We start from the raw sequence: 13,074 nt of genomic DNA, 5'->3' as shown, positions 1-13,074 counted from the left end.
ATAATTCGATGGCGGACTGTAGGTCCCCTAGCCTTGAATTAAAATGACCAAAGTGCAGTGGAAAATGCGTTACAGAAGCAGGTTATGGTACTCCACACCGCCCACCCCTGTGACCAATGGGCCTGTCATATGACTTGACGTGACGTGCATTTCCTCATACAGTCGGCAGCGCGTCAACCAAGTCCAACGAGCACTGACTGCTCGACTGTTTTTCCACCGCCAAAACCACAGAACATCATGTTTCGACACGCCGCTTTTGCTCTTCTCTTCGCATTTGGATGTGGTAAGTTAAATCAAATTCGATGGGCATTTAGTAATGAAATTGAGGTGGGTCGCAATTTGCGATGTGCTGCCAACTCCTGGCAGGAGTGTCGGCCTACTTCTTTAGTGAAATAGTAAAATCAGGAATGTGTGTTTTCAAGTTATACGTGTATTTTAAGAACACATCTGTCTTTGCAAAACCGTGAAAACGAAGTCACAATCATCCGTCGGATGTGTCATCAACGCAGCTGATTGTGGTTAGCTGTAATGCTAATTACCGTCTACGTCAACATCGAAACTCGAGTGTTACAAGCGACGCGTGAAGCTTAAATTGCACGCTTTAGTGTGTTAACATGTTTATTTTTTGTACGTGCAAGGCACAATTTTATTGCTAAGTTACAGTGTCAGCGATTGTGAAAAGTAGCTTTGCTAGTGTCACTTTGGCGTCACATTAGCGTTTGCTTGGCTAACGTTAGTTTTGAAAGCTAACGTTAGTTAATGATTAAACCATAGCTTGTTTAACTGACCACACACACATAAGGAGGCAAAATGTAAACCACACGACGTTTTATAAACTGCATGAAATAAAAGTTTTCGCTTGTTAGCATTTAGCCTCTTATAGCTGTTTACAGCGAGGCGACCCCGTGAAGCGCTAACTGAGCAGAAAGTTACGTTAATTTTTGCACTACGTACTCTTAAAAGGTCTTGTTTAGCTATGAAATAAATTTTCAAAATGTTCGTTTTTATTGTTTAAAACGTCTTTGGTTGAAGCTAATGCACTACAACATAGCTCATTTGAGCCTCGCTAGCCGACGCCGAGTCTCTTGGCAGTGGATATTTTGCCGTGACCGGCAATTCTTATTGCTAAGCTGTATTCTGCCGTGAACTGCTGATTGGTCAATCGCCTGCGCGAGTCATGTACTGCCTCGCTTCACCTCCTTCGGTGTCTTTTTACAGTTTTCGTTTTATTTTGCAAGCAAAAATACTGTACAGTAGTCTGTTATCGGCATTAATCATCCTAACCATAACCCTTAGAGCTGGGTTATCAAGCAGTCGGACACGCGTTGCGTCTTGTCAAATGCCGCAATCTTCCACTTTCTTCACTTAAACACGTGGTTGCAAGAAATTTGTGGTTTAAAAAAAAAAAATGTAGAAAGTGGGATTGTTACTTGGAATCTAACTTTTTGTGTCCAACCAGTATGGCACGAGCTAGTACACATTCACTGGCGCAGAATTATTGTCGGTAATTAGCCGGTCGCGACAAAATATCCACTTCGATTCTGGCAGTGGGCCATTGAGCGGTGTTTAGCGTTCTATTCGATTTCCATTTCAGTCTGTTGGTTTGATATTGCAAGACCACGGAATACTGTGTACTGTGATACATAAACACAAAATCACCAAAACCAGGCTATCCAGAATATTATATACTACTTTCTATTCTTAAGTAATCAACAGTAGAACATGGGTTGGTCTATAAAAAAAAATAAAATGGAGAAAATGTAGCTTTTTGTGAAAAGAAACATGTCAGTCAGAGAAGTGACATGAAACAAATGGTTAAAGGGCATTTTATTCACTCAACTGAGGACGTTCATTGTCATTGAGAATCAAACGATGCAATTCGGGTGCTGAATCTTGTAGGACATAAGTATATCTATAGGGAAATGAAAGTGATGTACGTTTCGAAATCTATCTTTACAGTGATCCATTTGTCACGTGGGGCTGTGGTGAATGTCAGAGACAAAGATGGCAAATTGTGTCTTTACGCCAATGTCATGCTCAACTTCTCTGTGTCGTATGCAACGTCAGGGAACAAGGTAAGTTTTAATCTTATTTATAGCACAGCAACTCTCAAATGATGTGTGTTGCTGGCTGCCAATATTCTTGCTAGTCAGCGTTTCACTTGTTGGCGTTTTCCTGGCGCGCATCCTGTCACATGCACTGGTGAATTGTTGTGCTGCAGCTCAGAAAACTGCAGTGTTGAATTCAGAATTGAACCTTCAAAGTGCAGCTTGATCTGTTTTGTGGCACTAATTGACTTCCAAGTTGTTATGATAAAAAAAAAAAATACAGTGCTGTTGAGGGATTGGGGAGATTCCCCACTTTATTCTTTATGCTGCTTCTCTCCTCAGACTGATCTGGCCGAGTTTGAACTTCCCTCTCAAGTCATGTCTAATGGAAGCAAATGCGACAACACGACCTCCACCCTGAAGCTCAACTTTGGTGCAGGACACTCCTGGAGCATGAACTTCACCCTCAACGGGCGCACGTACCAGGCAGATTCCATTACATTTTCTTACAACCTCAACGACTCCACCATCTTCCCTAAATCTACATTGACCGGTAATGTCTCCAAGGCTATACACAATGTGTATTAGACACCTTTAGCAGTAGGGTGTTGGCAAATTAGCAACACGCAGTGCTACGTTTAGTGCAGGCATGTTAATGACACAGGCGCTCTATGGTGAGTGCAAATGACATGCAGGAGGAAGAAGAATCTAACAAGTGATGTGTGGGAAGTGCATGCACTAATGTCAAAATAACAGGGTATTTTGATAGTACACCCTAAATCAAATATTTGTCTCTTGTCTTTGTGTAAGAGTTTATCATCAGCAGCACACTTTGACAGAGGGTTAGCCCAGCTTCCTCATAGTTCTGAGGTTTGTGGTTCAAATGCGGGTTCTGGTCTTCCTTTGGGGGGGGGGGGGGGGGGGGGGGTTGCATGGTGTCTGTGCCTGCGAGGGCATTCTCCAGTGACTTTTGGCTTCACTGATGACACTAAATTATCCTTGGGGCCCCAAAAATTGCATTTATAATTATTATTATTATTATTATTATTATTATATGTTATGTTATTTAGTTATAGGACGATTACGAGTTTAATCTAATAAACACAATAAATGTTTATTTAAAGGCACGGTCTTCCGTTTTCATTCAGCAAAATGTACTATATAAATACAGGATGTACACACATGAACTCCTTCTCAGTCTACAACTCTGGGCTTCTGTTAATGTGTGGTGGTGATTTATTTTATTTTTTTTCCCCTCACAACCACCTCTGCATATAACATTTGAACAACAACTTTGAATAATCCAGAAAGCAACATTTGATTTTATGTTTTGGCAAATTTTCAACGATTCGATTTTCAAGATGGAGATTATTCAAATTAGATTTATTTCCCTGCCCTACTTAGATGGTGTGGATATGAATTTTGAATAGTTGCTAAGTTGTCTCTGTTCCCTGCCACCAATCCAGGATGTACTTGTTGCCCAAATTTAAGTGGGCTGCGTCACTAGTGAGGATGATCAGCATAGAAGATGGATGTCATCAAAATCATAAACACATTAGTTGACTGAATCACACAATTATTATTCCTGTGAATAATTTCTATGTGGACACTTTAAAATGGCAAAGAGGTCACCACAAATGACCTGTCCCCTTTTTCTCACCTTCAGACACTCTCTCCGTGAGCGTGAGGCCTCACATCACTGACGTAAGCACGGACACCAGCTACTCCTGCAAGAGTAAAGAGACCATCCAGTCCGACTCGGTCAACCAGACCCTGTGGAACGTGCTTATCCAGGCGTTCATCAGCAACGGCACACAGAGCAAAAACCGTAAGGGCGAGCTCGGCCTCATGTTAAGACCAAGTTCTCCTGCTGACCGCCTCCCTCTCTTTGCAGTGACCAGCTGTTCTGCCGACCTGCCCACCACCCCCACCGCCTCTCCTACCACAGTGGCTCCAGTGACAAACACCACCACTGCCAGTACGCCTGCCCCGACCACCCCCGCCCCCACCCTCCCCACACCCACCACTGGGAAGTTCGCCATCAAACCGGACGAGAACAGCACAGCTTGTCTGTTGGCAAACTTCGCCCTGCGGATTGGCGTCAAGCATGGCGAGGTGTGTGTGTGTGATCCTGCCAAACACTTAGTTCTCCAGATGGAGTGGAGCCACACTGATTTCGGATCCTTGTTGCTTTTAGAAGTATCAGGAGATCAACTTGGACCCCAACGTGACCACAGTGTCTGGATCGTGCAGCGTCAACACGAGTGAGCTGTTGTTGGTGTCTAATGCCATGACCATCGCGCTGACTTTCACCAATGTGAGTCATCGACTATTCTTTGTGTCTGGTCTCTCTGGCCACATTATTAGGAACACCTCCACCTGCGGTTCCAAGACTTTTGTCAAGGTTATTGTATGCGACAGTTCTGGTTTTTAGTTATGTCGGTGTACCGAATGGAGTGTCTCGTGAGCTGCTTTGTATCAACAGGGTGGAGTTTTATGTTGCAATTCCAAGTTGATTAATCATCCTGCTTATGCGTGTGCTTTCTTGTCTCTGATCGGAAAATTCACATTTGAAGTTTGAAGTTTATTGAACATATGCATATATACATATATAATTATATAAACACATAAACAAATAAAGAAAGTTAAAAGTAAAAAATAAAAGAAACATCCAATAAATATCGATGTATATGTTCAAGGGAGTAGGAAGAAGTTGAAAACTTATCCAGTCCTACCCCTTATTCTTCATATCCTATCACTTATTTATAATAAATTACATTTTAATAAAAGAAAATATAATCCTACTCGTATAAAAAAATAAAAAATAAATAGAAAAATAAAAAATACACAATAGTAACACACATATATACAAATTTCATTACACTCATATCAATACATCAAAGAAAAATAAGTAAATGAATAAATCATTTCCTTACAGGACACCAAAAAATTCCACCTCCAGGCTGTGAATGTCACCGCAAACCTGAGTTCTGGTAAGCCCTGTCGCTGTGTTTCGCCAAACACGTTGAGCGCGTTCTCCAGGTGGGAGGAGGCTAATGTTGAGTTGTGTGCTTGTTTCAAGGTTTGGTCGTCTCCGAGGCGAACGGCAGCTTGAGTCTGTGGGAGGCGGCAGTGGGCAGCTCGTACATGTGCAACAAGGAGCAGAACGTGACCATCACCAGCCAGCTCAACCTCTTCACCTTCAACCTTCAAGTGCAGCCTTTTGCTGTGAAGAAGGGCGTCTTCAGTACAGGTAACCTTTTTTTCACTTCATTGTAGTTTAGCAACATTTACAAACACATCATTATTGATCTTTGCTTAACATGAGATAAATTGCGCTCTTATTTCAGAAGTACAGTGGTACCTTGACTTACGAGTGCCCTGACTCGTGTGTTTTTAAGTTAGTATATTGAACGGTGAAAACAGTCAAAATAAAAAATACAAAATGTGAACATAAGCAAAGAGCTACAATATAATTAATCCAAAAGTCCCATCCAGATGCTCACACAAACTACTACTAATTACTGTGGCCACTGGCCATGTTTCTGTTGTCAATATTAACCAAAAAGTTCACTTTTGAGAGGTAAGGGATGGATGATTAGTATTTCAATTCATTTCAGTGTGAAATGTTGATTTGAATGAGTAAGTTAAGACCCAAGTCATTTGTGATAGACCAATATGTTTGTTTTTTCAGGGCTGATACAGATTTAGTAGGGAAGGAGGCAGATAACTGATATTTGGAGCCGATATTCTTTTGCAGTAAAATAACATAAAAAAACAAAAAGCATGTTTGATAAAACAACTTTTCAAATTTTCAACATGTTAAATGTTTTTCTTTTAATTTAAACATACAGCAAATAGACAGCGTTATTTTAAAATTTAACCATAAAAAAGTCAATAGTTTTCCAAAATTTTAACATAACTGAATTATAAAGTTAAGTGAACTTTTAAATAAATACATACAAAGAAAGTTCCATGAAATTAACCCAGTTTTAAATTGATCTATTAATCTGGCATCTCTGTGCTTGCGAACATAGCAAATTTTGGGTTCTCGTCTGAGTTTCGTCAGAGGTTTCAAAAGATGTTCGCAACGGTGAAAATTTGTCAGAACATGTTCAAAATTTCTTTGTGACATGTAAAAACTCTGTGAACATCTTTGCAACATTCTACCAACCCTGTAGAAAGCACAATATTCGCAAACGTTCGTCGCTCAGAGCTTTATCGACCTTCAGATAGTGTAAAAATGGCCAATGCTGATATTCGTCAAAATGCTAAATATCAGCACCGATAATCGGTCTTTCTAGAACTCATGAGTCAAGGTGCCACCATAGTATCCAATTCTTGCTTAGTTGAGAATTTATACTTCGATATGCAGGCGCTGACGCTTCATTAGTCATGCCTTCTCGAGATAAGAGCTTTACTGCCTTGACACACATTCAACTGTGCCATAAAAATTGAATTACTACTTGACCCTTGCACTGTCATACCAGCCTTAAAGTGAAAATTAAGGTACATGGTACAAACGGCAGCAATCTGTGGTTGACTGACTTTCTTTTCGTCTGCAGCCCATGAGTGTTCATTGGACGACACCAGCATCTTAATCCCAATCATTGTCGGCGCTGCTCTGGCTGGCTTGATTCTCATTGTAGTGATCGCATACGTGATTGGTCGAAGAAAGACCTATGTTGGATATCAGACCCTTTGAGAAGCCTCTTAGCAAATCAGTCACAAAATGCCACCAAGCCTGGTCCTTGGATTTATGTGCAATGAACTCGATTGGCTCTCGACAATTCAAATCCTTTCCATCAAAATCTGAAATGTTTTGAGTGTTAAACATGCACGTAGAACATTTCTGAGATTTTTCAGGGACAATAATGTGGTAGATTTTCTTCAAGGACCAAACTTGTCTGCTCCTGTGTTTGCGTTCTATTTTTTTTTTTTCCCATTTGTTTTTGTGAATGAGCAAATGCAAAATCCACATTTGTTGGCCCCAATCACGGCAGACATGCAGAATTGTCGCACAAAATTAGATTATTGTACAAATGTTAATTATTTCAGTAGTTCCATTCAAAAAGTGAAACTTATGTATATTGTATAGAACTATTAAACACAAAGTAGGTTGAAGAGTGACAGTTTCTATATTACAAATCATTACGATGGTCAACGTTACCGTGAAGTTTCACTTTTTTTTTCTTTTTTTTTTTAATTGATCCTTCACAGCTGTGTAACTCAATATAGTGCCACTGTGGGACTTTCAACTACACTTTGACAATTTTGCATTTGCTCTGCCAACACTCCATTTTGTTTTCCCTGATGATTTCATCTCTTGCACATTATATACTTTGATTTGTATTTTTCACCCCAATAGTCCAGGGATGGGGAACCTATGCCGTTTTGTCTGTATATGGCCACAAAACGGCCTCATTTAGCCATTTAATCCACAGATGTTCAAAATATAGTTACTTTGTAAAACCTTTGGGAAAAGGTTCCCCACCCCTGCTCTAATTTAATTCATTGTTGCTGAATAGTTTCTCAGGATTCAGATGCAAAACCTTCACCCAGTTGCAGAAAAGGAAGATAGTTGAGCTAAATCATTCATCAAAGGGTGAAGGTGTGCACCACTAAGAAAGCATGTAACGGAAGCGTTAGCCAATGTTTGCCCCTGCAGAGCGGGAGAAACATTAGATTACACAATTGTGGAAGACATTTTTATCCCCACCCTCAGGAGGTGTTAAGACGTGTCAAGCAAAACCAGCACCAGACGTGTCACATTTTCTGCTCAAAGGGTCTGTTAACACTTTGCACAAGTCAGAAACGTCAATCCGGAGTCTTTTCTTATATAATTGTTAGACACTAGGTTCTGAAAAGGGATGGTATTGTTTCATTTGAGGATGTTTTCATGTCATGTAAATGCACTAAAATATGCTTCTTCTTCTTTTTTATTTTATTTTTTATTTTATTTTTTTTGCATATGAGTTTGAAAATTGTGTCACTTGATTGTGTTGTTATTCAGGCTCTGAAGGCTGCAGATGCTTCTAAAATTAATGTGTAACATGGTCATGTGTCGACAAATCCAAAGAGAGGGTGATACATGGAAGTTAAGCAAGTTCTGTGGCAGTATTCTGCTTTCTGATTGGCCAATTCCCCTGAGCTGCTCACACTAACTGTCACTGCGCATCTCTTCTTGCGTCACTTCCTGGATGACTTCAGATTTCAACTTTCCATGGCCGCCTAGCTGTCTTTTCGCAGGTCGGCCATGTTGGTGTGGAAGGCACTCAGCAATTTTCTCTCCTTGACTTCCTGTATGAAGGCTTTTCTTTTTTCTTTTTTCCCCCCCTCAACATGCACTGCAGCCATGTCAGAGCCTCAAGAGAACAGCATTTTTTTTGTGTGTGTGTGCGTGTTTTGTTTTTTTTAATTTTAATTTTAATTTTTTTTTATTTTTCTTTATTTTTCCCCTTTTTGTTATTGTGACGATAACAAGCCAGTGTGACACTCGTGTGTTACTCGTTCATACGAAAGTGTATTAGGGCCATGCTGAAAAGAAACATTCAAACTTAGAAGAACACAGTTTAAAAAACAAAAAGACTAAAACCAGAGGTTAAAAAGACAACGTGAAAGACAAATTTTAAACTGTCATGAATAAAATTAGAATTCATAAGTCGTAATTTAAGAGTCTAATATTGCGAGTGAAGTTATATACTGAATTTCAAAAACCATGTTTAAGGTTGTATTGTTAAATTACACCTTTCTCATTAAAACTTTACCCTCAACATGTTATTCCTCATTTCCAATTTCATTCTCAGATATTGATTTTATTTGTGTAAAATTACTTATTCTCATATTATGACTTTAGTGTCATAAAATTATGTATTTAAATCTTGTCATGGCCCAAATATGCCTTCATATGTTCCAACTGGGGCAGCAATGATGATTTTTGTGTTTTAGCATTTTAAAATTTGCTCCATAACTTTGCTCCCCCCCCCCGGACTTTGTGTGAATGTTTGAACAATTGCAGCATTGTTACTTTTTTCAGCTTTGTGCTGCATCAACCTGTAGAGAATAGTGCCTTGCTCAGTCAAGTATTGGCTTCCATGACTAAGCCTACGTTAGGCTTATGATTTCTCGCATGTTCAGCAAAAGGGATTCTGTGTGTGTAACATAATAATCTTGCTTTGTTTTGCTTTCACAAAATGGATGATACAGAGTGTCAAACGTGATCCTTTTAGTATTCTGGAGGTTTATTATAAATAAAAGTGTGCTGCTGTCCTGGCTCTTCTGAGTAAATGTTTCCTTTGTTTGTTGAATCTTAAGACTAGCTTTGCCCTAACCCATTCTTCACTGTCTTAATCTGTACTTTTATTCCATGAAGACGTCTGACCTCTTCTCTCTTCACCCTCATCTAGCTGAGGATTGCCAGCCGGACGCGGAGAACTTCCTTGTTCCCATAGCTGTTGGCGTTGCCCTGATTGTTCTCGTTCTTATCGTTCTGCTGGCCTACTTCATCGGGAGAAAGAGAAACATGGCCAGCGGTTACGAGTCTTTCTAGACTTCTCTTTTATTGGGGGGTTGTTTTCTAATCAAGCTATATGCTTTCTGTTCTCAACTGTTAACCTTCTGTTTGGTGTTTACATTTCCTATTCACGCGTGCTTTTCTTTTCTGCTTCCTAATGGACCATTTGCCATTTTGGGAATTATGCCACTCATGGGGAACAAAAAATACATTAGCAGAGCTGAGCGTCACATCTTTTTGTAGAATACTGCATTTGTGGCGTTATTGATATTTCTTGCCCTCTTGATTTTATGAAGAACTTATTGGATTGGTTCAGAAATATATTTGTCAAATGCAATGAAATAAAATGTCCGGCTCCAAAGATGACATGAAACAAAAACAAAAGTGTATTAGTTTAGCATAACTGCTCAGTTTGTGCCTTTTTTTTTTTTTTTTTTTTCTCTTCAATAAAAGTACAGCAGGGCTGTACAGTACAGTACAGTGGTGATACCGTGGCCATTTGTCTAGTTTTTGCTAATTGTTAGGTTAGCATAATAGCTAAGCTAACTGACAGCCACCTGCCAGCATTTTTAAAATACAATTCCAAGATGTATTACTAAAACGAAAGCGATTAGGATATGTTTTTGTCTTAGCATAGCTTAAATTTGTCACCATACAAAAGACAATTTAAAATAAAAATAAATAAAATACGTAAGCATTTATTTAGTGTTTAACCTTTTTTGTGTGTGTCATCACCTTTATAGTATGTTGGAACATAATTTAGCTTAGCGTTATTGGTTATTTTAGGGCTTTTAAAAAAAAATAAAAATTAGAGGGACTATAACTTGGCCACTTGATTCCAATATGAAAGAAGAAAAGTAAGAAGTAAGAAAAGTTAAGGGAGCATATTTGCCTCTTATTTCTCATCAGTAAAGTTGTTCACATCTGTAAAGTTAAAAGATTTTGTTTCTACACCAGCTTTAGGATATTAACATGTTTTTCTTAATAAATGCTTACGCGAGGGACTATTTGGTTGTTGGCTACTGTACTGTCTTCAAGTGCTTCACTCTTGTTTATGAGAGTGATACTGGTACACATTTTCACAGTCAGTATATGGCACTATTTATTCAACTGATTTTCCCCAACATGTCAAATGAGTCCTCTAATGCATGTGTGTACACAATATTGTCGTTTTAATTCTCTTGCTTTTGAATGATCACATTTCTGATTTGCTTTTTTGAAATCTCATGTTCTTCCAGGCTCAGATGTGTGCCACTTCTAACCATTTTGAGGATTTTTAACATTCTCAGTTGTCTCTTTTCCCCCCACTAATCGACAACGCTAACTTGTCTGTCTTTCGTTTGTGTCTGCGTGTTTGTTTGTGGACCACTCAGCCGAGGAGTGCTTCCTGGACTCTGATTTGAGCTTTTTGGTGCCCATTGCGGTGGGCGTGGCCCTCAGCTTCCTAATCGTCCTTGTCCTTCTATCTTACCTGATTGGCCGGAGGAAGAGTCGCACTGGCTACCAGTCTGTCTAAAGCGCTGCTTCTGCCCCCAAAACATTCTCAAATCTTCTTTTTGTGCCCCTTTGCCCTTCAAAAGTAACATTGAGCTTATGCCCCTGTGTATCCCAGCTACCTCCGCACTTGTCTTTTCCTCCTCCTTTGCCAATGATGGAGCCCGCCAAACCATTTCAAATGAAAATTGCATTGTTTGAGTCAAGACTGCATGTCCAGTTCCACTCCCAAAATGAGGGGGGCTTTTCCGTTTCTGCCCTTTCCAATATTATACGTGTAAATGATTAATCTCTTGTATAGAATGAAATAACTTGTTGAATGACTTGAATGTAAAAGTAAGCTATAGCACATTGACTTGTATGCCAGAAAATTTTATTTTCTTTTTAAATGCACACAATATTGAAATGAACTGTTGAATGAGAAGGGACACTTAAACACTTTACCAGCACTGTCTACAACCACATTTTGGGGAAAGGATGTGATAATGGATGAATAGTTTTAAAATCACAGCCTGTGGATGTTTACATAATTTATTGCACCATTCTTTTCATCATGGCACGGTTTCTCAACAGACACTGCATTGCACAGCATTTGATCACTAACCCCCCACAACAGACAGTTTTGTGCCTTTCCGTTAGCCACCGTTCAGTTGCTTTGCTCGAGAAGAAAGTAATGTGATGATGAGCTTGGGTGGGGGGGACAAATGAAATAAATGGAAGTTTGGTTCTTGTTTTCTAGCTATGTTGTTTTTTTTGGCCTGAGATCTTGTGACTGAATTCAAAGGTTACCACACTGCCCATTAGATGAGTTGGTTTACAGCATGTTCAAAGTTCATGACATGGGTGGGAAATAAAATATGACATGTGGCCGTTTGACATTAAAATGGAAACAAAACATGGAGCTGATCCACCATTTATGCTCCCAAGACTTCCTACAAAAGTGAGTTAACGTGAACAGTCTCACCCTGGGCACAAGAAGTATTCACAGTCAATCACTGGCGAGTAGGACATCCATTTGAAAGGTTTACATTGCAGCAGGTAACATCTATGACCGTTAAGAAGGTCAAAAAGCACGACATGTTATCAGCCATGTTAGTTATTCAAAAACATTGATGAGACTAGTATGACACTGGAACATTCATTGGCACGCTGGAGGTAGATTTGTATGAGATTTAAACACAGAACTGTGAGGATAGACAAGCTAACCAGTAGCCTAAGGTGCAGATTTGGGCATATGTTATGTTAAACTATGAAACTTAACCTTATATTTATCATGTTTTGGGAAGTAGATATATGATTTTATTTTTTTGTGGGAATGGCAGCAAAATGTTTCCATAAATATAGGTACAATATAACAAGTACAAACTGATTTTTTTTAGGGTAGTAATTTAGGAGGAAAAATCTGAAAAGAAAAACATTATTGTCCATTTTCACACTTTTAATAATTTTCTCAAAATGGAGGTTGGATATGTTTTCTGTTATCAAGACTGTGTTTGTCTTGCCCTCAAAAACGGATACTTCAGTTTCCACACTTATAGCATTTCAAGTTCAACAACCATACCTAGTGTGTTAACATTCAGGGCAGGCTACTACATAACCAAAATAAAATAAACCAAATATTGATTTAAAAAATAAATAAATGATAATAATCTGTGCTTTGACTATCCTTGTGAGAAAACGATTAAAATCAGTAGTTTCTATACTATAATTTACCGTCAATATTGCCTCATTTAATATGACGCATGTTTGATCACTACCACTCTTTGGCACAAGATGGCGGCAGGCGTCAGAAAATTACCCAAATGAGAGGAAACGCCTATCAATATCGAGCAGTGTGCTTAGTTCTACCTACATCATTGCAGAGCGAACCACAACTACAAACACATTTGTAAATTAATACCTTCCCGATATTGATGAACAGGGCGTTATTATTCTTATCTAGCCACGTCGAGTGAATATAATAAGTCCACACGACCCAGTTAAAATGACTTGAGATTGGCATTGTGTTTTTGTGTTACT

The 13,074-nt window shown here is 39.1% G+C and overlaps 1 protein-coding gene across 3 annotated transcripts; it reads left to right on the top strand.

The window, feature by feature from the left end:
• The first annotated feature begins 114 nt into the window (after positions 1 to 114).
• Positions 115 to 11,793, top strand: lamp2 (lysosomal-associated membrane protein 2). Of its 3 annotated transcripts, none has more exons than XM_077531862.1 (9): positions 115 to 283; positions 1,960 to 2,075; positions 2,391 to 2,601; positions 3,715 to 3,876; positions 3,943 to 4,163; positions 4,246 to 4,365; positions 4,987 to 5,041; positions 5,131 to 5,301; positions 10,935 to 11,793. In XM_077531862.1, the coding sequence occupies exons 1-9, from the start codon at positions 238 to 240 to the stop codon at positions 11,075 to 11,077; spliced, it is 1,245 nt and encodes a 414-aa protein (XP_077387988.1). In that variant the 5' UTR covers positions 115 to 237; the 3' UTR covers positions 11,078 to 11,793. The 3 variants fall into 3 exon arrangements, with proteins under 3 accessions (XP_077387988.1, XP_077387989.1, XP_077387990.1); XM_077531863.1 differs by lacking the exon at positions 10,935 to 11,793 and adding an exon at positions 9,455 to 9,994; XM_077531864.1 differs by lacking the exon at positions 10,935 to 11,793 and adding an exon at positions 6,614 to 9,323.
• Positions 11,794 to 13,074: the final 1,281 nt, after the last annotated feature.

Source organism: Festucalex cinctus, chromosome 9 (assembly GCF_051991245.1).
Source record: "Festucalex cinctus isolate MCC-2025b chromosome 9, RoL_Fcin_1.0, whole genome shotgun sequence".
Lineage (NCBI taxonomy): Eukaryota > Metazoa > Chordata > Actinopteri > Syngnathiformes > Syngnathidae > Festucalex > Festucalex cinctus.
Note: the sequence above shows the minus strand (reverse complement) of the source record. Positions and strands in the feature narration are given on the sequence as shown.